We start from the raw sequence: 27889 nt of genomic DNA on the forward strand, positions 1-27889 counted from the left end.
CTATGTTCACAATTTTGTGCGACTCCTTACGAATTTCTCTATGTAGCTAAGTTAGGCTCCTTATTGGGTCACGCTTAGTGGGTCACGTGGGTCCCAAAAAACACCTCACGGCACTTACACAATCAGAAAAAAACAAAATGAAATGAAAAAAACAACTAAATTGGAGCAATATGGTATGATATATTCCTGAATACACCTAGGCCCAAGGTGCTATGTGGCATAATAGTTTAGTTTATAATAAAATTATCATTGTTTATAATAAAATTGCTTGACCATAAGCCGCATTATGATCTAAAAGACCGCAAATAATAATTATTATTTGCGGATTATAATCGTTTTCAAAGATGTGAGCAAGTACTTACGCTGCAGTCAAAATGTAGTAGGTAAGATAACTTTATGATATCTAATAAGAATTTTCCTATATCAGTTAATTACTACAATAATTATTTTGTCATATAAATTCCTGATCTGCGCATTGTTTATATTAAACTATTACACAATATTAGGAAAAACCTTTGCTTTATATAAAGAAAAAAAAATTGCGCCCCACTACAACACACGCCATCGATAACGCGACTTCTTTTTTTGAACTTTTTAAATTTTTCAGCCCAAGTCATAACCGCCGGATTCCGTTCCATATATATTTATTACGATTATAGTATCGTTCTCAGATTACCTTGGCCGTAACTCCGTGGCAGACAAGTTCCCCGCTCCAATAATTGCCGCCATTGCCAACGGTAGAGCTACATTTTGTTCTCTGTCAAAGTGACGTTGAAAAGCGCGCGAAACGGGCAGAATCCGCGCGTTCTAAATTTAAAAATTCAAAAGTGAAAATGAAGGAACTCGTACCCACCAGCCAGTGTTTGGAAAAGAATGGAAACGGATCGATCATCGTTACGAAGAATGGAAAGAAGAATGACAACGGTAAGTTTATTATGAATTTTTAGAAAGCGAAAGCCTTTTTTTTTCAGCTAATACAAGGCGGACAAAGGAGTTCTTAATAGGATCAAACGTTATTTTTTAGAAATTTTACTACAGAAAAAAAAATTGGTTTACAAAAATAATAATCTAAGCTTTATTATCAAACAAAAAATATTTTAGGTTTGATTTAATTTATTTTGAACAACAATTTAATTTAATTTATTGTAAAAACAAATTCATGAATTTCAGTATTCATGAATCTTTAAATTAAACCTAATTGTCTATATTCTAAAGTTTTATCCACGTTCTACTGTGAAAAATTTGTTTTTTTTTTTTAATAAATACCTAATACAAAAGAACCAATATAACCACATGGCTCCACGAAAAACCAGCGTTGCTCTGGTGGATTATCACTAGCGTAGCATAGTGAGTGAAGACCATACTGGTACCATCACATTTCATTTATTTTTAGTTCCTTTTTTAAAAATATATTTTTTGGTGCCTTCTGTGTTTATGAGTCTGTCTGTGAGTCCAAAAAACATTTTTTCTTTCTTTCAATACAAAAGAAAAATCATTTTATTTTGTTTATCACACATTTTACTCGCGCAACATTGCAGAGGATTTTTTTTTCTTCACAAGTTAGCCCTTGACTACAATCTCACCTGGTGGTAAGTGATGATGCAGTCTAAGATGGAAGCAGACTAACTTGTTAAGGAGGTGGATGAAAAGTCACACACCTTTCGGTTTCTACACGACATCGCACCGGAACACTAAATCGCTTGGCGGTACGTCTTTGCCGGTAGGGTGGTAACTAGCCACAGCCGAAACCTCCCACCAGCCAAACCTGGACCAATTAAGAAAATCTCAGTCGGCCTAGCCGGGGATCGAACCCAGGACCTCCGTTTCGTAAATCCACCGCGCATACCACTGCGCCACGGCGACGGTCAAAATATATTTTTCGGATTGACAATATTCAACAATAGCCATCATAAATAGCTCTATAGCACGGTAAGAGGGTTACTCAAACCGAGATGTTATGGGTTTGATTCCATCCCGATGGACTATAGGAGTACTATTTTCTGACACTCCCTTTTCCAATACATTTTTTAATAAAAAAAAAATATAACTAGGAACGTATGTTTATCTTCTCTGTTATAGGATTGACATAGTGTACTATTTTCTGAATTTCCTATTACTTCCTGCCTTGCAACGCAACATAACGTATATTTAAACGCTCGTGCGAATGCGGGCTTAGACCAAGTAAATTCTTAATTTTCAGCCTATTTTTATTTTTGACTTATTATACTTATAATGTATAATAATCGTAGGTATCTACCCGCCTGCGACTTTATTTTGTTTTTCCCAAATCCCGCCGGACTATGTATTTTTTATATAAAAAGTAGTAGTACTAATATGCGGGTCGATAACCTTCTCTCTTCCAGTGAAAGCCCATTAAAATCGGTTCAGCCGTTCCTGAGAGTAGCCCAGACAAAGAGAAAGACAGACAGACAGACAAAAACTTTATGTTTTAGTATCATGTAATTAGCACTAAATAAAAACTAATGCTATGTAATTAGCACTTGAAAAAATCAATAATTAAAAATGTAAAAAACCCGACTGCCTAACCTGCTCGCACCTATGTCATATGCCTCGCGAATTTTGTATAGCGATTAATAAATAACGTTTTCCTAGTTGTAAGTTTTTTAATATGGCCATGACATACCATTTTAAAATCCTCTTGATGAGCCCTTGAATTTGATACCCATAACGCAATATTCGAAAAAAAAATATTTTTTTGACCTCGAGTTTATAGCGTCTTACAGTCGTCGTGTTGGTTTTAAAAAAAAACAATTTAAGAACACTTGGATTATTAAGTCATATCTAACGATATCTTAATAAGGTAAATCTGTTCAGCGGTTTGGAAGATATGAGGTAATAAAGAATATTACATATATACAAGATAGGCGCGAAAAATATAACCCTTCTTGCAGTCGGGTAAACAGTTATTTTAAAACCACAGACAGATACTTCAATTTTATTTAAATGTATATCTATACTTAATATTATAAAGCTGAAGAGTTTGTTTGTTTGAACGCGCTAATCTCAGGTACTACTGGGCCAAATTGAAAAATTCTTTCAGTGTTAGAAAGCCCATTTATCGAGGAAGGCTATAGGCTATATATTATCCCCATATTCTTACGGGAACGGGAACCACGCGGGTGAAACCGCGCGGTGTCAGCTAGTTTGTAATAAAAACTATACTAAAAAGAATCAATTCTTCAGCCGGAACAGCAAAATATCGATCGATCAAGTACCTAATCGAATATTCTGTGTAACGAGCCGAAGTGATGTGTTTGTTAGTCTGTGTAAAAATTAAACATGTGTGTTGCAAATCAAATTGATAGTTGTGTGTAGTGTAAAGTGAAGTATTTTCGATGTGTGAGTTTATCTAGGCTGGAAAGTAAGAATTTACTTGATCTAAGTATATTCGAATGTCTTGTCAGTTTTTCATTCGCAGGAAAACTAGGTTACAAGTTACAATGTCAGCCAGAAATATCTTTATTTATGTACAAAGGTACATTCCGTAACAATAGAAGTATTTCTGTGGTACTCGACTGAGAATTATAGCTATAAATAATTAATTAGATTTATCGGACCAAGGTCAAAAAATCCGGTTCTTGGATGCTGTGCAGGTAATGATCTGATTGGAAACAATGAAATTAAATTGAATATATTTTTTTTTCTCCACATTTTGCTTTAGTCTTTCTACTATTGGAAGTCTTTTTAACTTTGAATGTAATAGAGTAACAAAGTAAAGTTTAAAAACTACGAAACCCGACTACGTACAATGCGGTTTAGAAAGAACGAAACTAGAAAATATTTCAGATCGAAATACAGAAATGCGTAGGTACCAAAATGGTAGAGCCGTGGTTTCATTTGTGTATTTCTAAATTAATTATATTAAATTTGTAATAAAAACAATACCTAAAAAGAATCAATTCTTCAGCCGGAACAGCAAAATATCGATCGACCAATCGACTTTACAAGTTAGCCCTTGACTACAATCTCACCTGATGGTAAGTGATGATGCAATCAAAGATAGAAGCGGCCTAACTTGTTAGTGAAAATCCACACCCCTTTCGGTTTCTACACGAAATCGTACCGGAACGCTAAATCGCTTGGCGGTACGTCTTTGTAGGTAGGGTGGTAATTTGCCACGACCAAAGCCTCCCACCAGCCAGACCTGGACCAATTGAGAAAACCTCAAGCGGCCCAGGCAGTCATCGAACCCAGGACCTCCTTCTTATAAATCCACCGCGCATACCACTGCGCCACGGTTGTCGTCAAACTATTCTGTGTAACGAGCCGAAGTGATGTGTTTGTTAGTCTGTGTAAAAATTAAACATGTGTGTTGCAAATCAAATTGATAGTTGTGTGTAGTGTGAAGTTAAGTATTTTCGATGTGTGAGTTTACCTAGTCCACCATAAAAAAGACAATTTTGTAGATGAATTTGAGTGCAATTCAAGTCCATACGTATTTGGTCCGAGTCTTACCAAAAGTAAGTACGGAGTTTCGACTACGGTAGCTTTGGAAGGTAGCACGGTTCATGGGTCCTGATCCGCATTTGATAGTAGACAGTTGACAAATTTATCATAATCGGTCAAACCAAAAATTATCATAATCGGTCCATTACTTATATTAGTACATATAACACAGGCTATACGCATACTTTGGGGCGAAGTAATGATGTGTATATTGTGCAAGTCTAACTATTTATTTACAAGCTAACGCCCGCGACTTCGTCCGCGCTAATTCAGTTATCCACAAATCCCGCGGAAACCATGGATTTTCCGGGATGAAAATGCCTATGTGTTAATCCAGCGTAAAATCTACTTCCATTCCAAATTTCAGACAAACCGCTTCAGTAGCCGCAGCGTAAAGGAGGAACAAACACACACTTGCAGACACACACAAACTTTCTCCTTAAATATTATTGTAACTAATTACTTTAGAAGGTATGCAATGCCACAAACTGACACACATATACAGAGACACATTTTTACGGCCTCCGTGGCGCAGTGGTATGCGCGGTGGATTTACAAAACGGAGGTCCTGGGCTCGATCCCCGGCTGGGCAGATTGAGATTTTCTTAATTAGTTCAGGTCTGGCTGGTGAGAGGCTTCGGCCGTGGCTAGTTACCAACCTACCGGCAAAGACGTACCGCCAAGCGATTTAGCGTTCCGGTACGATACCGTGTAGGAACCAAAAGGGGTGTGGATTTTCATCCTCCTCCTAACAAGTTAGCGCGCTTCCATCCTAGACTGCATCGTCACTTACCATCAGGTGAGATTGTAGTAACGGGCTAACTTGTAAAAGAATAAAAAAAAAAACACACGTCAAACTCAACAAACACCTCTTATACCTACACGTCAGGGGTTAAAAAACTATTAATTCCATAAATAACGCCGGGGTTTTTCAGTCCCGGATATTTACCGGATGTAGCTACTTTAGCTTACTGTCACATCTGGAAAAACCCACTCGATCAAGGACATCACGGTAATGGAAAATATGTCATTTGTTTATTATTGTAATTGTTACAGTTTATTTTTATTAATAGCTCCTTCTTTGGTCGTTAGGGCATTAAGTATCCATTAGGCCATTAAGTACTCACCCAAAGACGCAGTGTTTGTCCCTCTCTCCTGCTATGTTGACCTATGGCCGTCTTTTTTTTTTTTTACAAGTTGGCCCTTGACCACAATCACACCTGATGGTAAGTGGTGCAATCTAAGATGAAAGCTGGCCAACTTGTTAAGAGTATGATGAAAACGCTGTCGGAATTATCAGAACGCTAAGTCGCTTGCCGGTATGTCTTTGCCGGTAGTGTGGTAACTAGTCATGGCTGTAGCCTCCCACCAGCCAGACCTGGACCAATTCAGAAAACCTCAATCAGCGCAGCCGAGGATCGAACCCAGGACCTCTGTCATATAAATTCAGCGCGCATACCACTGCGTCGCGGAGGCCGTCGTTGAGTATATTCATCGTCATCATCGCATTAGCTGGATGGATGGATGGATCTGCTGGTCATTCTCTTACCTTCTTCAGCAGGGTCACCATTTGCCATGCTAGCACCTTGGAATTCCAATGTTTATCTCTTATCTCATTCTCCACAACACGATTTTAGCTTTTGTGGGATCACCGTCACGTTTTGTTTATGTACCCTGCTTTTTGTTCAAAATTGATTTTCAATATTTTTTGAATACAAATCAAATGTTTCAATTAAACTATAAACCTCATAAATGGTTCAATTTAATATATGTTGGTTTCATTCATGGTAATCATCTAAAAGTATAACAAAAAAAAATATTTTACTATTCATCAGATTTTTTAATGTAGAGTTTTTTTAATTGTAGGTAAAATTTGAGTAATTTTAATAACAAAAATTTAATAAAAAATTACTAAAAGAAAAAAAAATCTTTATTCTCATCGTCCCTCAGCGCATTGCAACTTGAGCTTCTACGAGTACCTATACCATTAACTTATACGAATCTCCTCATTCTTCTTAAAATTAGGTTTGCCATTTGTTTCTTCCGCTAACTATATATATTACAAAACCAGACAGTGCTTCAACAGTCGAGTATGAATCATATCATGCTTGTAGTTACCAAGAGCCTTCGAGGCTGCAAGTGCTTTTCAATAATAGTCTAAGAGATGGTCGCAATATTTCCTACAAGTAATTACGCAAGTCCTACAATACGTGTCAAAAACAGCTAATGTTCATGTTAGAATAAAATTTTAATAAAAAAATACAACCGACTTCAAAACCTAAAAACGTACTAAACTAAAAAGCGAAAAAGAACACCATAATATTAATATGTTCTACCTGCTGATCAGTATGAAGGCGGTGCTAAACCGGTGATGTATTAATCCAAGCCATGTAGAATAACATAAAGATTTAGATTTTTCACACAGTGCTGTTGCATGTGGTCCTGTCAGAAACGGCTTAAATTATCGAGTATATTCACAGATACATTTTTAAGCATTTTATTCTTACTGGATACAAATGTTGTAAATAACTTATTTATAAATCTGTACTAATATTATAAAGTGGTAAATTTTGTGAGGTCATAGGAGGTAAACGCATAAATTTAAAAAAAATTTAAAAATTTTACTTATATGCTTTTTGTTGTATGGGGTAACCTCTGGATCTACTAAACCGATTTTGAAAATTCTTTTGACAATAGAAATTTGCCAAAAAAAATCGTTTGTGAGTATCACATAGGCTATATTTCTTGTAACCTTTTTTTACTATTTATGTTAAAAAATAAATTAAAATAAAAATTGTTTTACATTAGTTGTACTAGAATTAGTGGAAAGCCTACGACCGTCTCTTACACTACAAGCCTTGGTGCTAATTAGACCATGCCCGTAAACCTAACTAAGCAGAAACTTGCGTATCATAACGATTCTATTATTTTATGGTTATTACTCAGAATGATTTGCAAGTTGCCCAAGGATGATGTCCTAGTATTTAACCAAATACCAAGACAGATACCAGTTTCAGAAAGAAATAAATTGTTCCAGCAGACTCCGAACTGGAATACAAAAATAAGAAAACCAATGACGAACAACGGTTTATGATTCACAACATTTGTCAGGATAACATAATTGACAAATCAAACTGTAACCAAAATAAGACCCTAGAATGGCAAATGACCTTGAGTTGAGTCACGCACTTGTGAACGTCGTGTGTAGGGTTAAGGACGACTTTGACAGTTAACAAACTCTCCCCTTTTCCACTCAAGTCACGCTTCTTACCTACCCCAAGTAACCCATAAAGAATTACACAACAAGATATGTGGACACACGAGATCGAGCGACGTCATATCCATCTCACACTACTATTTCTTACACTATACTCGTTGCTTTTGACTTTGCAATTGCACGTTGTAGAGTCAACATCTCCCGAGGATGTTTGTCGGACCTGGGTGACGTTGTCGCATGGGTTCGTCGGCTTTTCGCGGAGGATAGCAAAATAAATAAATCATTATATAATCATGATGAACTTCTGCAAACTAACGCCTGCTTTTATCCAATATTTAAAACTAGTTTATTTATCTATTAATTTAATTTAGAACACTCGAAAATAAGAACAGAAGGGAGTGAAATACGGTAAATAGCATAGTTATAAAAACTGGTATGTATATTGCCAGAAACATAAATAGGGATATAAGGAAAGAAAGTTTACACCGATTTTGGTTATTTAAACGATAAAAAAGCTTAGAAATGAAATTCACTATGTTACTGTAACTATTTAGAATTAAACATATATTGTAAAATGGTGATAAACAAAAAAACCATGGCTGAGATTGTTGTGGGCTCTTCTCGGAAGGACGTGTTTGGTACCCACGTAACTTGAATATTAAGCCTTCGATTTCAATTATCACCATTACACAACATTTTGCCTTTTAGTTTTTATTACAAACCATGATTTTTAATATTTATACCAAAAGTACAGAATGTTTACTGAGACTATGATGTCATTATATGGTGTTTAAGATGTTTGGTAAAATGTTTTTTTTTTATTATTATGTTCCAGACCCTTATTCCAACTAAGTTATTAATCTATACTAATATTATAAAGCTGAAGAGTTTGTTTGTTTGCTTCATCGCGCTTATCTCAGAAACTACTGGTCCGATTTGAAAAATTCTATCATTGTTAGATAGCCCATTTATCAAGGAAGGCTAAGGCTATATATTATCCCCGTATTTCTACGGGAACTGGAACCACGCCGGTGAAACCTCGCGATGTCAGCTACTATTTTTATATAACTTTCCTATTCGGTATATGACAGCAAGTTATGTTATTCGGTATCACCACTTACTTTATTAGTGAGCAAAAGGTCAATGTAATGTTACAACATTTTGAGACATGAACTTGACTGCTGCCAATTCTTTATCTCTACTTATGTAACAATGTTGTATTTGACAGGGCCGGCACTAGGCCATTTGTATCTGAGGGGGTTATGATACAAAAAAAATGATTGATTTATTTATTTACTTAACTTCAAACTATCACAACATCGTCAATATTTTAGCAAGGAATTACTTAATTGGATATACAGGAACCTTAAATAAAATATTCCCTGGATAAGCAGGATCGGCATAGCATGTTACAGAATGAGTTACGAATTACGATACGAATTAAATGAATGAAAGAGGAAGTCTTTCACTTCTATCATTTATATCAACTCAAATATAAAATTAACGTTCTTTAAGTATTATATGTTAAAACATGGATTGATTAGAAACGAATGTTATAAAAAAATTAACCTCATCTATACTGAATATTATAAAAAAGTTTAAGATTGTAAATTTGTGAGATTTCAAGATTTTTTGATTTTGAAAATTACTCTTTTTAGACGCTTATTTTCTTGGGAACGGGAACTACGTGAGTGAAACCGCCGTCCTTCTCCAAATTAATAATGATTATGTCTTAAGATTGAATATAAAATAAAAAGTATTAGCATTGTTGTTGTAGATACACTATATACACTCAAATCTCGGTTATCGGAACTTTATAAAAATTGTAATTAGTCAAATTATGAAACCTATAAAGTAAGCAAATGACGTAAAATATATCATTGTAAATTTTGATTAAAAATATTTTCAGCACATTAAAGTTTTAATAGAGAATCAGTCAACTGGAAAACTCCAGTTAATCACAATCCTTTGTTCAGAGAATGTCAAATTATATTGTAATTAAATTAATTATTTTATTACAAAATGATTAACTAATTGATATACAACAATATTTTATAATTCACTTCTAAACCCACTCTTATCAGGACACCTGGCTACGGCCCTGGTTGTTTATAGTGATTAGTAGTAATATAACTAGTTATCTAGTATAATGTAATAGTAATTAGATATTGCATAGTAGCGTGCGACGATGATATCGCGTTTTCGTCCATTACCCATTGCCACCAATAAGGCTTCTTACAGACGTGATGACCAAAGACGTGAAATATCTCCACAACATGAATAAGGTTTGTCTTTTATATTTTAAATTAAAAAAAAAACTTATTTAAAAGAGCTTTTTTATCCTTTTTTCAGACAATCGGTATCACTATAAAAAGATAGATAGACTTGATTTAGCCTATTCGATTTGATTTAGATACTTTATAAAAATTTAAGCCTACATAAAATAAAAAAAAGTTAAAAGAAACGATGACTTAGGAATACGGCGAGCATAATATCTGTGCTTAAATAATTATACCCTTAAAATCTGAGGCGTATAGACTTTTTTTTAGTTTAAATACCTACCAATCAAATAGGTAAACACACACGAAAAATAAAGCGATAAAAATCATACTCGTCTAACTATTATAACTAATAGAAAAATGAGATATTGATTCTTGATGTACATGTATTAATTTTAATTCTCTCTAAAAATTAAATTGGGATTTAATATCAAAATTTAATATTACCTATTGTATATATAGTTTTAATATTATTGCATTATTTACTACAATGAATAATATTTATAATAGTTTTTACCATATCTACATACTTAATCCTGGACTTCAGAAAATAGCAATCAATTTAATAATGTTGCATTGCGATTTATTTACAAAATTGCTCAACCAAAGAAGGTCGTATACAGCCAGCCTTAACAGGTGGTCGAGGCTAAAATAATCCTAACAAATTAAATTGTAATGAACACTATTTCATTTTAAGATCTTTATCATATTAAAAGTATATTATAATTGTAAGTAATCTTCCGGTTTTAATTTTGAATCGTGCAAGGTTGCAATGGCAAGGTCGACATTTTCGAAAAATGCTATATTATCACTATCACTTCGATATATAAATCATTTTACTATGTGTGTTTGTATGTACAATTCATATGCTTTATTTACACTAACAATAGTAAATAACCATCCTATAAAAGAGTATTACTTGCTAAAACCTAGAACACACAACCTCTCTAACGATGTTTTAATAACTCGATAGTGTAGGTTTCCAATTCGTTTGTATATCTCTCTGTCTAACATGATGATATAGATAAAGCGGTATAGGTATGTATAGCAGGTATTTAGTATATAGCATTTTCAATCCAATTCAATAAAATATTCTTTAAAAAAATATATTAGAAAATACTAAATCTTTTGTTAATATTCTCTAATACTTTAATTAAGAAATGAACTCTAGGCTCAAGTAAAACGAAAAACAATTACAATCAAAAATATTTTACGGTCTCCGTGGCGTAGTGGTATGGGCGGTGGATTTAAAAGTCGGAGGTCCTGGGTTCGATCCGCGGCTGGGCCGATGGAGGTTTTTTTAATTGGTCCAGGTCTGGCTACTTAGTTTTGCCGGTAAGGTGGTAACTAGCCACGGTTGAAGCCTCATCGTGGCTAGTTACCACCCTACCGGCAAAGAAGTACCGCCAAGCGATTTAGCGTTCCGGTACGATGCCGTGTAGAATCCGAAAGGAGTGTGGATTTTCATCCTTCTCCTAACAAGTTAGCCCGCTTCCATCGTAGACTGCATCATCACTTACCATCAGGTGAGATTGTAGTCAAGGGCTAACTTGTATAGAATTAAAAAAACATGTATATTCAATGAAATAGACAAATCTGTCGGGTCTGCTAAAAATCTACGGACAAAGTCATCGGCAAACGCAATTTAATAATAACTATAATACTTTATAGTTGACCTTTTCAGTTTTGAGCACAGAGGTCATATTTTTATTTCTATATTTACTTCAACCGACGTGATTACATTTTGTGTATGGTTTTATTAACAGAGTTCAAAGAAATCGACGGAAATTTAATCGCACTTTATTAGCTTGACCTGTAGGTAATTTAAATAATATCTCTTTTATTTATATTTAACATAAAAATTGAACCGACTTCTAAGACGTATTTCACTTATTTTAACACAAAATCACCAAACTGATTTTCATGAAATAAAATGTGACCTACTCTTTCAAACAAAAAAGAATTTTCCAAATTGGTTAATAAATGACTAATATATGAGGTAACAAATCTTAAAAAAAATATACACGTCGAAACGAATACTAAAACATTATTTTTAAACTTTTTTTAGCCCAACCTATAGCCCATCTGACCTGATATAGCAGAATACGTTTAATAAAAGCCACTATTAAAAAAAAAAACATCTACCATATAGTGCCCCAATACTAGATGAAGATGAGACGGCGGAACGACTCTCTAAGGACGTCTCCTGTGCAGAGCCGGATTTACGATTAAGCAAAGTAGGTAATTGTCTAGGGACCAATCATCGGCGAGGGGCCTTGCGCTCCGACATTAATTAAAATTGAAAAGGAAAGATGAAAGAATGAAAGAGTCCTTTGTTTTGAAGATTTATAATTTATATATACGAATATTTCTTATGTTCCTGATGAGTAAGGCATCTGTCTCGAGATGCTGTACCTCTAAATATCTTTATCGATTTAAAAATCCCGTTATGGATTTTTTTATTATTCAAAAATTTGCCCTGGACTACAATCTCACCTGAGTGATAATGCAATCTAAGATGGAAGCAGGCTTTAGGAGTTGGATAAAAATCCATACCCCCTGCGGTTTCTACACGACATACCTTAACGTTATATCGCTTGGCGGTCAATCTTTGCTAGTAAGATGACATCTAGCCACGACCGAAGCTTCCCGCCAGCCAGTCCTGGACTAATTAAGAAAACCTCAATCGGCCCAGCCGCGGATTGCACCCAGGACCTTCGTCTAGTAAATCCACTGCGCATACCACTGCACATAGTTCGCAGAGCCGATGGACGTTGGGGTCCCAAAGTACTGGAATGGCGACCCCGCACTAGTAAGCAGTGTTGGCCGACCTCCCACCAGGTGGACTGACAACATCAAGCGAGTCGCAGGGATTCGCTGGATGCAGGTGGCTCAGTATCGTGATGTTTGGAAGTCCCTACAAAAGGCCTATGTCCTGCAGTGGACGGATGATACCACTACGCCAAAAAAAGACCTTTCTCAAAATTGGCCCTGTTAATTGCATTGCGGATGTAGTCAATACGGCCCTGCTCTTGTGAGCGGACCTTGACTTAGAAAGCCATTCGGAAAGAGTTTATCTATCATTGCTGTCGCCTCCGTGACCGTGGATACAATCCACGTCCAGGTGACGTTGGTTGCTAGTACAATTACACGCACATCAGGCCTCAGGTTGATGACACACGTTTCGTTCCATGGTGGACTAGAGGAGGTTCATGCTCAACTGTGAGCCGAATATAGGTGATGATGATGATAAAAAAAAATTGCAGATTTAATGTAAAAATGGCAGCAAAGCTCAAAGTATCTAGGTAATAAAAACAATGTCTAATTGATCTAATTAAATACTTTATTGCTTGTAGTAAAGTACTGGTACAACCTTCACCTCTCTCTACAAACGATTATAAATTGGAGGTTATCGGTTTAGTTGTGCATTTAGCATTTTTTCTTGATAAAAATGCATATTTATATTCAGCATGTTTATTTTTAGCTTCGAGTAGCTATATATTTTTTTACTATGATTCGCTTATAATAAATAAAAATAAAATACCTTTTATTTGTCACATAAGTCAATGATACATCATCATCATCATCATTATTAACCCATATTCGGCTCACTGCTGAGCTCGAGTATCCTCTTAGAATGAGAGGGGTTAGGCCAATAGTCTACCACGCTGGCCCAATGCGGATTGGCAGACTTCACACACGCAGAGAATTAAGGAAATTCTCTGGTATGCAGGTTTCCTCACGATGTTTTTCCTTCACCGTTTAAGACACATGATAATTTATTTCTTAAAATGCACACAACTGTTAAGTTGGAGGTGCATGCCCCGGACCGGATTCGAACCCACACCTCCGGAATCGGAGGCATAGGTTATATCTACTGAGCTATCATGGCTTTATCAATTACTTTAAAATCACAATTTTATAGTAATTGATAAAGCTATAATTACTATAAAGTTTAATATTATTCTCAATTATAATTTTGTATGTAATTTTACCTTGTAATTTATTCTAATTCAATTTCTTTTTCCTGTATGTTTTATAATAGTATACATTTTTATTAACTTTGACATACGAGTATGATCTTTTTTAAAAACTTGACATATAATTATTATTAAAGTGTTGACATGTAATTATATAAAATGTTATGTGCGCCTAGCGTTAATAACATATCAGAATTTTTGTGGCATATTCTGTTGTTTTTTAATGTTTAATATGTGTATTGTTGGCATCCTTTAAATCTATACTTATAATAAATCTGTAGAGAGGTCAATTCTGTACATGAAATATATTTCCAAAATAACTATCAGGGGGTGATTAGTGATCGATACTGATGCCAAAAATGCAATCAATAAAATTTTTGTCTGTCTGTCTGTATGTTCTTTATAGAAACAAAAACTACTGGACGGATTTTAACGAAACTTGGTACAATTATTCTACATACTCCTGGGCAGGTTATAGTATACTTTTCATCACGCCATGATCAATAGGAGCAGAGCAGTGATGAGAAATGTTCAGAAAACGGGAGAAGTTACTCCATTTTTTAAGCTTCCGTCGCGTGTACATCCTTAATGGTTAAGGCTACATAGAAATCATGTATGACGGAAATGTTCTCCTTAAAATTATATAAAAAAAACACAACAGCATGTATACGTCTATCTTTTATGGTTGACTCACAATAACACGTGTAAATCCCGATAGCTTAGCAGTTCGAAGCTTTCTAATTATATTTGTCTACTCTTATGTTTATAGGGGGTTTCTAGGGTAGGGGTAGGATAGTGGTAGGGTAGGGATAGGGTAGGGTAAGGGTAGGGTAGAGGTAGGATAGAGGTAGTTGAAAGTTTACATCGACTTTCACGCGGACGAAGTCGCGGGCGTCCGCTAAATAAATAAATAATTAAACATTGATTGCTAAAATCATAACCCTGTAATTTTTCTTCTTCGTAGTCGGTTAAAAAGATACTGCGAACTTTATCAATAGACACGTCCGTGGTTTCATTTGATCACGTAGACACTTCGAAGTACAAATAAGTAGAATATAGCAAACGAAGTAAATAGAAATAAAGCTAAAATCCACTAAAGAGCTCTAGAAACCTAGGCGTGGAGGGATGAAATTACACTCCTAGTGGCTTTTAAGCCTTATTATGTGACTTTTATTTGCAAGCTTAGCGTATACTAGTATTATACCGCTGATATTCTTACGGCTATTTTTATTTATTCTAATATTGTAGAGGTATGATTTGATTTTTGTTTGTTTGTTTGTTACAAATAGGTCCCCAAACTACACTCTTTTAAGAAAGCCTGCTTCCATCTTAAACTACATCATCACTTAGCATCAGGTGTGATTGCAGTCTAGGGCTTTCTTGTTAGAGAAAAGAATATAAAAAAAGACCTTTAACTGCATATAGCAGTTGAAATTTGGCTGGTGGGAGGCTTCGGTCGTGGCTAGTTACCACTCTACCGCCAAAGACGTACCGATTGTAGTCGATTGTAGTGTAGCGATTTAGTGTTCCGGTACGATGTCGTGTAGAAACCGAAAGGGGTGTGGATTTTCATCGTGCTCCTAACAAGTTAGCCCGCTTCCATCTCAGATTGCATCATCACTTACAATTAGGTGAGATTGTAGTCAAGGGCTAACTTGTAAAGAAAAAAATAACCTCTACAGACACAATTTGCCCATTCACTATTTTGGTCTATATTATCAACCTATTAAAATATCGAATTAATTGACAAAATGTCATTTACCTACTGTGTGATATCCACCAAAAAGCATCGGATGACATTTTTATATAGAACCTCAATTTAGTATATGTCAACTAGCATACGTCAAAGATAGTGAATTAGTCTGCAGAAAGGTCTATCTATCTATATTCTATATCTATCTATCTAGGTATATCTATCTATAATCTATCTATCTATCTCCTATATCCATACTTATAATAAAACTGGTCGAATTCTATACATTTATTCGCAATTTGAGATTTTACTTATACCATTTGTAACACCAAACGTTACCGTGGTATAACTGACACCAGCGCCATCTAGAATCTATACTTACAATACGAATTCTATACATTTTGTACATTCTGTACATTGAAGATATTTTGAAAATGTTTGTTGGAGTTGTTTATAAATTTTATACGATTTTTCGATGTTTTGTCTGTCTATCCGTGTTTTTTTGTTATTGGGGCATAACGCTGTAACTACTGAATGAATTTAAATGAAACTTGGCACGGCTTAAGACCATAATACGGAGAAGGTTATAGGATACTTTTTATGACGAAAATAAAATAAAAAAGGGATGAAATATGGGTTGAAAGTTTGTATGGAAAATCGTTAATTTTTAGAGTTACATACAGTTTTAAAAAATTGTAAATAAAAAAATACGAATTAAAATGGGTTTCAAAAATTTTTAAAATTCAAACTCTTAAGTGGAGAAATAGGGCTTAAAAGTTTACATTGATTTCCACGCGGACGAAGTCGCGGGTGTCTGCTAGTTTATTTATATTTCTATGGCAACCATTTTATGATAATATACCATGATCCGAACACATGCGGTGTCAAGGACAAAGCTAGTTTATGATCATAAATTGTTCTTCCGTTATAATTAACCTATTAATTGTTTTTTAATTTGATTTTAATAACCGTCTTATATTTAGTATATGTTTTAAAATATTGTGTAAGGGAATATTTTATAAATTAACTTAATATTACTTTTAATTATTATTGGAATATTTTAGAACTCTTCGTGATATTTCATAATATTACGTTATATGACTAAATTCTCAGATGAAACTTATTTAATGAAATTTTTGTTGAAGCTTTAATTAAATAAGGTGGACAATGTACAACGCTATTCTCATAGCCTCCGTGGCGCAGAGGTCCGCAGTAGACTTACAAGACGGAGGTCCTGGGTTCGATCCCCGGCTGGACCGCTTGAGGTTTACTTATAAGAGGTTACTTATGAGGTTACTTACAAACACACGCACGCACACATACACAAATACACACACCCACACACATACACACACACACACTTTAATTTTAACTTTAATTTTGTAATGTTCATTTAGATTTTGATATTTCTGTACTAGCTATGGAAGAGCGGAGCCTTCTAATACAGCGGTAGTTTTACTACTCCTAAAAGAAGGTTCCAAACTCGCACTAATTTATGTAAATTTAGAAAGTGAAATAAACGATTTTTTTTTTTTTTTTATTTTACTTATTTGGTCCAGGTTTGGCTGGTGGGAGGCTTTGGCCGTGGCTAGTTACCACCCTACCGACAAAGTCGTACCGCCAAGTGATTTAGCGTTCCGGTACGACGTCGTGTAGAAACCGAAAGGGGTGGGGATTTCATCCTCCTCCTAACAAGTTAGCCCGATACCATCTTAGATTGCATCATCACTTACCATCAGGTGAGATTGTAGTCAAGGGCTAACTTGTAAAGAATAAAAAAAATAAAGAGATAAACTGTGTAATACGCTAGTTTATGCTTTTTTATATTATATTTTTTTAACAATAGGCCATGATGGCCTACCCTAGCCTTACCCTACCCTTACCCCTACCCCTACTCTACCACCAACACCTTGTGTAAGAAAAACCCAAATATCTTACGGAACCCTATTTTAATCCAAAATGAATTTTAGGTGAAAGAATTTTTAAAATCTATCCAGTCGTTTTTGAGCCTATTCATTACAAACAAACAAACATGCAAACAAAGTTTTCCTTTTTATAATATTAGTATAGAAAAGGAAAAAATAACAATGAAAATTAAATTAAATTGTTTTCGTCCCATAAATTCGCAAAATTAATTTGAAAATCGAATAACTTAAATACGAACTCTAATCATGTAATCGAGACCCATTACTGTTACGGTTCTTGTAAGCCACAGATAAAAAAATTTGAATTTATTTTGCGCATATAAAATGTTAGGGGAAAGTGGGGGAAATACGAATACCTACCTAAGGGAAAACTTAAATAAAACAGAAGAGTTCGGTCACAGATTTTGTTTATTAGTAAATTATAAAGTTTACAGACAGATATCTAACGAATTTACTAATCATCGTATATATCTTTTTATTAAATTGTAACAATATGAAAAAAACCGTCTATAATTCTCGTGAGTCATTTAAACTCTTGTTGCATATTAACTATTTATATTAATGCAACAAAAAATCTCAATATAATCTCGAAAACATGAAGTTGTAGAAAGATATTTGGCAGGGAGGTAGTTTATAGTTTATCCGTTAAGAACGTCAAGGTAAAGAGGTCTAAAATAGATTTAAAGAGGTCAAAGGGCGGACGAAGTCCCATGCTTCCACTAGTATTTGTATAGTTTTGTTTACTTAAAGCTAACGCAACCAACACTTTCATAATTTATCGTTACAACCGTCACATAGCTAGATCAAATCAAATAGTATCATATTCAACGAAAACACGCGAACGTATGTGTTTAAAGATCTACGTATTTGTGACGTCACTTATTTTGACGCGGCTATTCGCCGTTACACTGATGTGTCCATACATAGCGGCAGGTAATTTACATACAGTACGTCAAACGATTTGTCACCATGAATGGGGGATTTCGTCGTTTCTACGAAGGGAACTTTGTTCTAAAACAAATATTAACTTATAATTGAATTACCGAGAGTCAGTGTTACGTAGTAACAAACGCATATATAATTCATTATAAACCCAAATTCAGCTCACTGCTGAGCACGAGTCTCCTCTCAAAGTGAGAGGAGTTAGGCCAATAGTCCTCCACGCTGGCCCAATGTGGTTTGGCAGACTTCACATTCGTAGAATATTTAGAAAATTCTCAGGTTTCCTTACGATGTTTTTCCTTCATCTACTTCGAACCTACTCCCTCCGGAATCGGAGGCAGAGGTCATAACCACTGGGCTATCAACGGCTCTCAATTCTATTTCCTCAGTAAACGATATTTTAAGAATTGTATTGAGGAATTAAGAAATGTAAATACATTTCCCAATTTCTCGTAACCCATTTTTCCGTATAATATATTTACACAAATACGAGTAGAATAAGTTATATTATAACTTAACAAAACATAACTAATTATATGGTCGAATTAATAATTGGACTATATAAAATCTTCGATGATTTATATAATTCGTACAATAAATCATCGAAATTTTTGTATGGTCGAATTTCACTAGCAAAATCATGCTTATATAAATGCATTACAAAATCCCATAAACCACTTGTCTTACAAAGATGAAATTTGGCAGAGAGGTAGTCTATAGTTAGTAGGTATCCGCTAAGAACGGATTTTGCGATAGGGCCGGATTAAAGAGGTCTAAGGGCAGACGAAATCGCGGGCGTCTGCTAGTACCATATAGGTATATCTACTCCAATTAATGCATCCTCTAGATAAGATAAGAAAGTTTATTTAAATAACAAATCACCCACAGGTTCTTTCACTCACTGGCAATGGCTAATGGGATTTCACTTAAAAGTTTTACCTGTTAGCTATTTAGTTACGGATTTTCCTGTGCTAACGACTCGGGTATTTATGTGATTCCCGGCTTGTCTAGGTCCACATTTTATTATAGCCACATAAGTAGTCGCTATATCTATATCAGGTAGGTATACTAATGTTATAAATGCAAAAGTCCGTCCATCTGTTGCCTTTTCACGGTTAAACCGCTAAACCGTTTTTGATGAATTTTAGGGATTTGGCCTTGACACAGCAGGGTTATTATGTTTCTCGATGTACCATTCAAATAATGAATCACTACGTGGTTTTTCATTGAATTTACGTTTTTGCAATCATTTAATCATCGTGTTTTTTTGAACGAAATAACATAATTATGGTCATTATATCAAATATGGTAAAGTTTCATATATCAAATATGCTAAAGTTTCATTAGTTTAATAATAATAATAGCAAGTAACTAGTAACGTTATTTTAACGAAAAATCGATATTTTAAGAAAGAAAGAAAGAAAAGAATTTCGTTGAAATAATCATGTTTAATGGTCGTAAAAACGAAAAACACTGCCACTTGATATAACATGGCGTAGTTTATCGTTGAAATAAGTATGTTAGATGATTACACAACGAAAAACGATCTAGTGACTTATTATTTGAATAGTAGGTACACCGAGACTGAACATAAGTTACTTTTTATGTTGGTAAATGGTTCCGTGATAAAAAGTACCTGACTAAAAAAATTTGTTTTGTTTGTATGTGAATTTCACGCGAACTGAGTTGAGGACGTCCGATAATCTACAATTTTATTAAAAATGTATAAAAAAATCCACCCTCCCGCTGCGGGACATTTGAGTGCCCAAGCAACCGGTGGTCAGAGCTCCAAAGCGAGGAATCTCCTCACAATACGCTCCGTCTCAAGAACCTTCTGTATCCGACCCTTGATCCAACAGTTAAGCGAAAGCTTCTTAAGGTGTTGGTTGAAGCTTTTCGCTGTAAGACCATTGACTGAAACAACTATCGGAACAATAATAGTTGACTCAACATTCCACATGGCGGTAATCTCGTGAGCAATATTATTACAAAGAGGAAATAATTGTAAATTTGCACGAGTACGTAAACCCAAAAATTATTGAACAGATTATAGACATTCTTTCACCAATTAAAAGCTACATTATCAGGGAGTAAGAAAAGAATTATAAAATACATTTTATTACCAAATTACCACAGGAATTGGAAATACCCGGGTAGAACACGAAGTTCTGATATTTTATAAATACATTTATTTTAATTTAATTTATAAATAAATGTATTATTAATGTAGTATTATTATAATTTATAAATATTTTTTTAATTGTTTTCGTATAGAAAACATAGTAGTCAATTAATTTCACGACAAATGGGGTAGTTGACTCATATCAATTTAAAAAAATATATATATACAATTAATTTAAACAATACTAATTTGGTTGTAGTACATGGAATAAGGGTCCGAAATATATCGATATTAATTAATAAAAGTTAAGGATTTCTTAAACACCGTCGTCCGTTTTGTGACGTCATAGTGTTATTTTATGTACTAAACGTCAAATTAATCGTTATTGTTGACGTCCATCGGCTGAAAATTATAATGATGAAGATAACTAGTAACTAGTTCCGGAGATTAGCGCGTTTAAACAAACGAACATACAAACTCTTCTGCTTTGGAAGATTATTATACACTGGGAGCCAAGTCACGGTCGCACGCTATTCGTAAATAAGCTTATGCACTTATTTATAAAGGGCAATAACCTAGGGTCAGGTTTACATGCAACAGAATGTACAGATTATAGTAACTTCTTGTATGTTTTCTGTTTACACTTGGATCAGCGTTGTGTCGTGGCGTAGATTGATCGACGGGACAATTTTTTGGTAGCCTATGATGCTGAACGTGTACTAACTCGAGCGCCGTACTAACCTTAAAGGAGCTGGAAAAAAATCAAGCAAGACTCGCCCTACCCGGACAAAGAGGCTAACAGTGGTATTCATAGATGTTGCAGTCAGTCAGTTCGACATTCAGTCAATGGTCCCCCATGGCTGAATGTCGAACTCCCAAACGCATAGTTTTTTTTTATTCTTTACAAGTTTGCCCTTGACTGAAATCTCACCTGATGGTAAGTGATGATACAATCTAAGATGACTTGCGGTGAAAACTTAAGCAATAAGATGGAGTATTTTTTTATTTATAATAATTATTGATTATTAAGAATATTAATTTATGTTGTTGAATAGTCAAATACAAATTTATAAAAGTAAAGACTCATTCTGTATGATCTTTCTTCTGTGATTACAATATGCATAGTATAATTTTTAACACAACCTACTGGTTTTTTTTTTAAATAATTTTATAAAAAAAAACTTAGATCAAAAAATTATTACAAAAATATGAAACAAACGACTGAAAAAAAATATCAACTAGAAAGTATGTCAAAGTTCAATTACTCGTAAATAGTACAAGTTAAAATATACGTACGTAGGTAAGTACGCATTTTTAGTTTGTCGTTATTAACTTATATTAAAAACAATTAATATATTACATTATTAGCCTATAGTTAAAAAATTAGTTTATCATTATAATTATATTTTCTCATAACTATAGAGATTATTATTCAACTTAATTCATACACTCCAAAAATTGTTTATCCATATTAATCAATCGAATCAAATATTCAAAAACCGATATCATATAAAGTTACAAGTAAAAACTTATTTATATTATCCGACTTTAGCAGTCCCGAAAAACCCCGCGAAAACGCTGTCATTTGCCGCCATATCGATTTTTCCTGTTTCCACACAAGCGCGCTGGCTTCACATAAAATCATCTGTTGATCGAACACAACACCAGTCAGCCATAAGTGCAGGACGCGGCCACGCGTCTCTGAACGACATCCTTTGTTTTTTTTTAATTATTACCTTCAGTGTTAATCTGTGCTTCGTTTACATAATTGCCAAACATTAATTTTGTAAGTAAATAGAACATAAAAATACGATGGCGCGCGTTTTTATCTTGTGACAGTTTTTTTTTAATTTACAAAGAGTCCCGTTTCAAATAAATCCTCTTTGGTAAAATTGGTAATTGAAAAAATACGTACTGTTCGTTTTATTTTCGAATGCAGAATGCATGTTGTTTTTTTTTTGTGTGGTGAGATTGTTTTGTTTTTTATTCATGATTGTACACAAGAAGGACTTATTTATTATCATTAAGATACAAAAAACTGCGTCCGATGAGTGCGGATTACGCGCGATCTTTTTTGCGTGAATGACTTTGCCGGTGTTTGTCTAATCTTTACCAAAGAGTTTTTATTTTAACGTGTGTAGCATTAAGTTTAATTTTGAATGTTTTCGAATTAATCATTTATAATATTTTTTGCATTAATACATAAGTTAAACAAATAGAGAGCCTTTCTTACGTCTTCTATTTTTAAATGCGAATTGAACCTAGACTTTAATTTCAGTATACATATTTTATAACTTCGGTCATCATATAGGATTTAATTTGACATAGAGTCCATTTAATTTAAAAAGTATATAAATATTTGACAAGTGTAATGTTAATCATTAAAAGGCGATTACTTAAGAAATATTGAAAAAACTGTAGACGATTTATGAGAGAGTATTGATTTAAATATTACAGATAAAACTTTAATCAAAAAATTAACCTTGAAACTGTGTCAACTTGATTGAACGTCACTGTCAATGTCATCATACCTAGGATTTTTCCAAGCTTCCGTTTCCTGTTGTGATTGTCTATGGCCTAACGTTTCAATGAATGTCATTACTCCTAACTTTCTTTAATGTCATAGTATTTCTAGATTACAAAACACATTAAACCAAAGATTTAAATATAATATGTAATCAATTAAGAATACAATTAATACGGTTAATGAATTAGTTAATCACGGTTAAAATGAAAAACCCCGATTTTGCTTATGAACTTCCTAGTACTAATGTTCTACGTAATTACTGCATGCAATGTTAATTGCTGTTAAAATCAGAAAGATCGTCATAATGCATTTTTATGATACAAAAAATAGCGGAAACTTAGCGTGGAATTCGGTGTTTACAGACTATATCCTAGATTTTAGATCGTAAGAGTCAATGACACAAAACCTCTACTATACTAGCGGACGCCCCGCTGTTTCACCCGCATATTTCCCGTTCCCTTGGAAATACGGGGATAAAATATAACTCATGTTACTCGCTGATAATGTAGCAATCCGTTTGTGAAAGAAATTTTATAATCAGTTCCGTGGTTTAATGGTGTAAGCGTCAACAAAAAACAACAAAACTTGGCACCGGTGCAAAGGTATTTGTAGAAACTACCATTGCGGTGGTAGTCTCTAAAGTTGACGTTTCAAAAGTGCTTGTAAACTAAGCCTACTTGAAATAAATGAATTTTGAATTTTTTGAATTTTCTTTATGTAAACTTGGAAATATGTTTTTTTCACAAATTCATGCGAACGTAGACCTCAATATATGGTTATCAACTTGATTCGCTAAAATAAAGAGTCTTGACAGACAGACAGACGGACAACAAAGTGATCATATAAGGGTTCCATTGTTTACTTTTTTGACGTGCGGAACCCTAATCTCGTGGTTGACGTCACAACAAAGTTACCACGTTAATGACGAGCTGTCAGAAACGCATTCTTAATACAGACTACATAAACAAACGCGATTCATATAACGGTTCCGTTCTTCTAAGTACAACTCGGCCTTCTAGCCAAAGTGAACGGACGTCCTTTGCCTTATTTGCCACTCGGGATCAGAGAAAGGAATTTATTTTGCCCCTTAATCGTACATAAATAGTTCGGAATTACTGACTGATTGGTGATAGCCCAGTGGATATGACCTCTGCCTTTGATTTGAATCCAGTCCGGGGCATGCACCTCTAACTTTTCAGTTTTGTGCATTTTAAGTAATTAAATATCACGTGTCTCAAACGGTGAAGGAAAAACATCGTGAGAAAACTTGCATACCAGAGAATTTTCTTGATTCTCTACGTGTGTGAAGTCTGCCTATCCGCATTGGGCCAGCATGGTGGACTAAGACCTAACCAATTTCATACTGAGAGGAGACTCGTACTCAACGGATTAAGGATTGTTGATGATACTAACTTATTCATCGATACAATGTCAAATTACTATGCCCAAAGGTCTATATAAATGATAGTTATATAGATAGATTGACTGATTCATCAAAGTGAAGAAAATTTATAAGTCTAGTAAGCTGAAATACAAGTATACTTACACGCTCTTACTACTACGTTTAGTATTACGTATAGTTACGGATAAAGTGTAAACAAAAATTAAAAAAAATCAAAATCATCATTTATTTCAAGTAGGCTTAAAGTTTGACATGTAAAGACTAGCTGACGACGCGGGGTTTCACCCGCGTGGTTTCCGTTCCCGTAGGAATGCGGGGTTAATATATAGCCTATAGCCTTCCTCGATAAATAGGCTAACTAACACTGAAATAATTTTTCAAATCGTTCCTGAGATACAAACTCTTCAGCTTCATATTATAAGTAGAGATTAATTAAAATTCGTTGCGTAATTTAAGAAATCTAACCATATATTGATCTAACAGCCAAGCAAATCCTTATATGGTGTTAAAGTCAAAGTCAAAGTTAATTCTAAGCTTTTCGCTATAGACCATTGATTGATACGACTATCGGAACAATAACAGTTGACTCAACATTCGACATGGCGGTAATCTCATGAGCAAGGTCACCAGATTAATTTCATGTGGAACATTAATATAATGCACAATTTTGTTATAATAATAATAATAATAATAATAATTTATTTTTTTCAAGCTTCAATAGGCTCATAATTGTGTTAGTAAAAATAGAATGTGTTAGTAACTTATAAACTATAGCAAACTTATTCTATTAAATATATCGTACTAGTAATATGTGTGTCACTGCCGTTCCAATCCATTTGACATGGAACAGCAGTGATTCACATATTTACAGTCCAACCTGCTCGCAATCATTGCAAGAATGCTGTTGGTGCCGCCCCGCACCCTGCGCACCAAGGATCCACAACGTTTGCGCATTGTGGCGTAAAAACAGTCGACACGCGCATCCGCGAACATCCCCGATGCGCTACAAAAGCGGGGCAACCCCATCAACACCCTGAATGCGTTGTTGTATTGTACACGGAGAGCGTTATAAGATTTTTGAGAGTATTTGGCCCACAGACTGCACGTGTAGAAGCTAGTGCAGTATGCTCTGAACAAAGTAATTTTAACGGCATAGGAACACCGCGCAAACCTGCGAGCCAACATATTAGCTCTTACTGATAACGCTCTCCGTTCTCTCTCGATATCAGTGTCGTCTCTAAGGTCAGGGGTCAACACGTGTCCAAGGTACTTGACTTTATTCACTCTCTCTAATGCTACGCGATTCAGCGAGATGGGTGGAAGGGTTAGATTTTTAGATGTTTTACCCTCTGCCTCAAAGACCATCACTACACTCTTTTTAGTGTTATAGGCAAGACCATGTTTCTCCACATAAGCCTCACATACAGCTATGAGCTTCCTGAGACCACAGATTGACGCACTCAACAGCACCATATCATCGGCGTAACTTAAGTTATTTAAACACACTCCATCTAGCAGCCGGTTCTAGTGCTGCTGAGCTCGCCAAGCAAGTCATCCACGTACAGGTTGAATAGCGTAGGTGAGCTTAACCCCCCCTGCCTCACTCCGCACTCCAACCCATACGAGTCTGACAATGCGCCTGCCCACCGGACATTGTTGACCTGGTTTCTATACCAATATTTAAAAATATTGGTGAGTTCTGGAGGTAGTTTTGCTTCCTCCATCTTTCGCCATAAGATGTCATAAGAAACCAGGTCAAATGCTTTAGACAAGTCCAGAAAACAGGCGTAAATCTGAGTCTTCCTCTTGGCATAGTATGTGACAGCATGCTTCAGCCCCAAAACAGCACTCTCAGTAGACAAACCGAATTTTAACCGAAACCGTTATGACATGAACTTTTTTCAAAAAAACAATCTCGTTGACATAAACCTTGCAAAACTCAAGGTTAACAATACCGTTCGGACCAATGTATTAAGCTTAATAAAAATGATTCAATACTACATTTTATACAAAACTAGCGGACGCCCGCGACTTCGTCCACCCTTAGACCTCTTTAATCGTGGGTGGCTCGGACGTGGGTGTTCTAACTCACGATCTTCAGGTCGCCCGGACTGATACATTCAGGGCAAAACACCCTTCCAGAACGGCCCTCTAAACCGAACTCCGAGCCTCACTCGAGACGCCCTTAGAGAGTCGTTCCGTCCCCTTTTCAAGCACTGGTATACTCTTTTCCCTCACTGTTATAGTCCGATGGGACAACAGACCGACACGACCTGTGAGAGATCAGGCGCAGTACTCCTCTCTCTCTGCTCTCCAAGTCACGGGGGTGTACTTACACCACCAACTTCCCAACTCCAGGCTGCTATTAAGATCTCCCAATCCCAATAATCCCATGTTTTGATGCCCTGACCCAGAGTTCGAACCCTGGACCTTAGTGTCCGTAGCCGAACCAACTTCCCACGGTACCAATGAAGTAATCCTATTATTAGTCATACAAATGCCCATCATTAAAAAAATACGCTTAACAACAATAAAATAACTTAAGTACATAAAACAAGTTAAACTAGTTATATAAGTACAGTCAGCCGCGTCTATTATAAATGGCATTGACTCCGATATTATACATCCTACTATGATAAATATACCTTCATCTTACTACTTCCGAATCAATGATTACACTAACAAACCCCCTGGCTTCGTTCGCACTGTTTATCGATTTTGTTCTAAATTTTCGCTTATTAAGGGATTGTACCTTTATGTCATGGTTGGTATGGTTTTAGGAAAGCCTATTGATACGATTTTCACAAGTCTGAATACAAAAATAAACTTTTTAACATAAAAATAAAACCGGCTTCAAAGACGTATTTCAGTATTTCTTTCATTTGAGACCCTACTCGAGTACATTCGGTTAATCTTCCCCATTTTCACCCCCCACAACTTATAACGGCTTAACCGATTTCCATCAAACATGTCTAAGAACACTCGCATAAAAGTCACCTTTAATACAAAAACAAACTAAATTGAAATCGCTTCATCCGTTCGGGAGTTATGGCGCCACAGTTAGACAGACAGACACGTCTAACCTATAACACCCCTCTTTTTGCGTGGGAGGTTAACAAAAGAAAAATTGATTTGACGGCCTCCGTGGCGCAGTGGTATGTGCGGTGGATTTACAAGACGGAGTTCCTGGGTTCGATCCCCGGCTGGGCAGATTGAGATTTTCTTAATTTGTCCAGGTCTGTCTGGTTGGTGGCTTCGGCCGTGGCTAGTTACCACCCTACCGGCATAGACGTACCGCCAAGCTATTTAGCGTTCCGGTACGATGCCGTATAGAA

General features: G+C 35.2%; 1 protein-coding gene across 3 annotated transcripts in view; it reads left to right on the forward strand.

Moving 5' to 3' along the window:
• The first annotated feature begins 570 nt into the window (after positions 1 to 570).
• Positions 571 to 27889, forward strand: part of LOC112056403 (GTP cyclohydrolase 1) — a 49159-nt gene continuing 21840 nt past the window's right edge. For 2 of the 3 annotated variants that reach the window (XM_052886934.1, XM_052886935.1), the window contains exon 1: positions 571 to 924. In XM_052886934.1, coding sequence (XP_052742894.1) covers positions 834 to 924 — 91 coding nt within the window. In that variant the 5' untranslated portion in view covers positions 571 to 833. Of the gene's footprint in view, positions 925 to 22252; positions 22412 to 27889 lie in introns of those variants that run through there. The other variant, XM_024096828.2, reaches the window with a different exon arrangement.

This window comes from Bicyclus anynana, chromosome 18, assembly GCF_947172395.1.
Source record: "Bicyclus anynana chromosome 18, ilBicAnyn1.1, whole genome shotgun sequence".
Classification (NCBI taxonomy): Eukaryota; Metazoa; Arthropoda; class Insecta; order Lepidoptera; family Nymphalidae; genus Bicyclus; species Bicyclus anynana.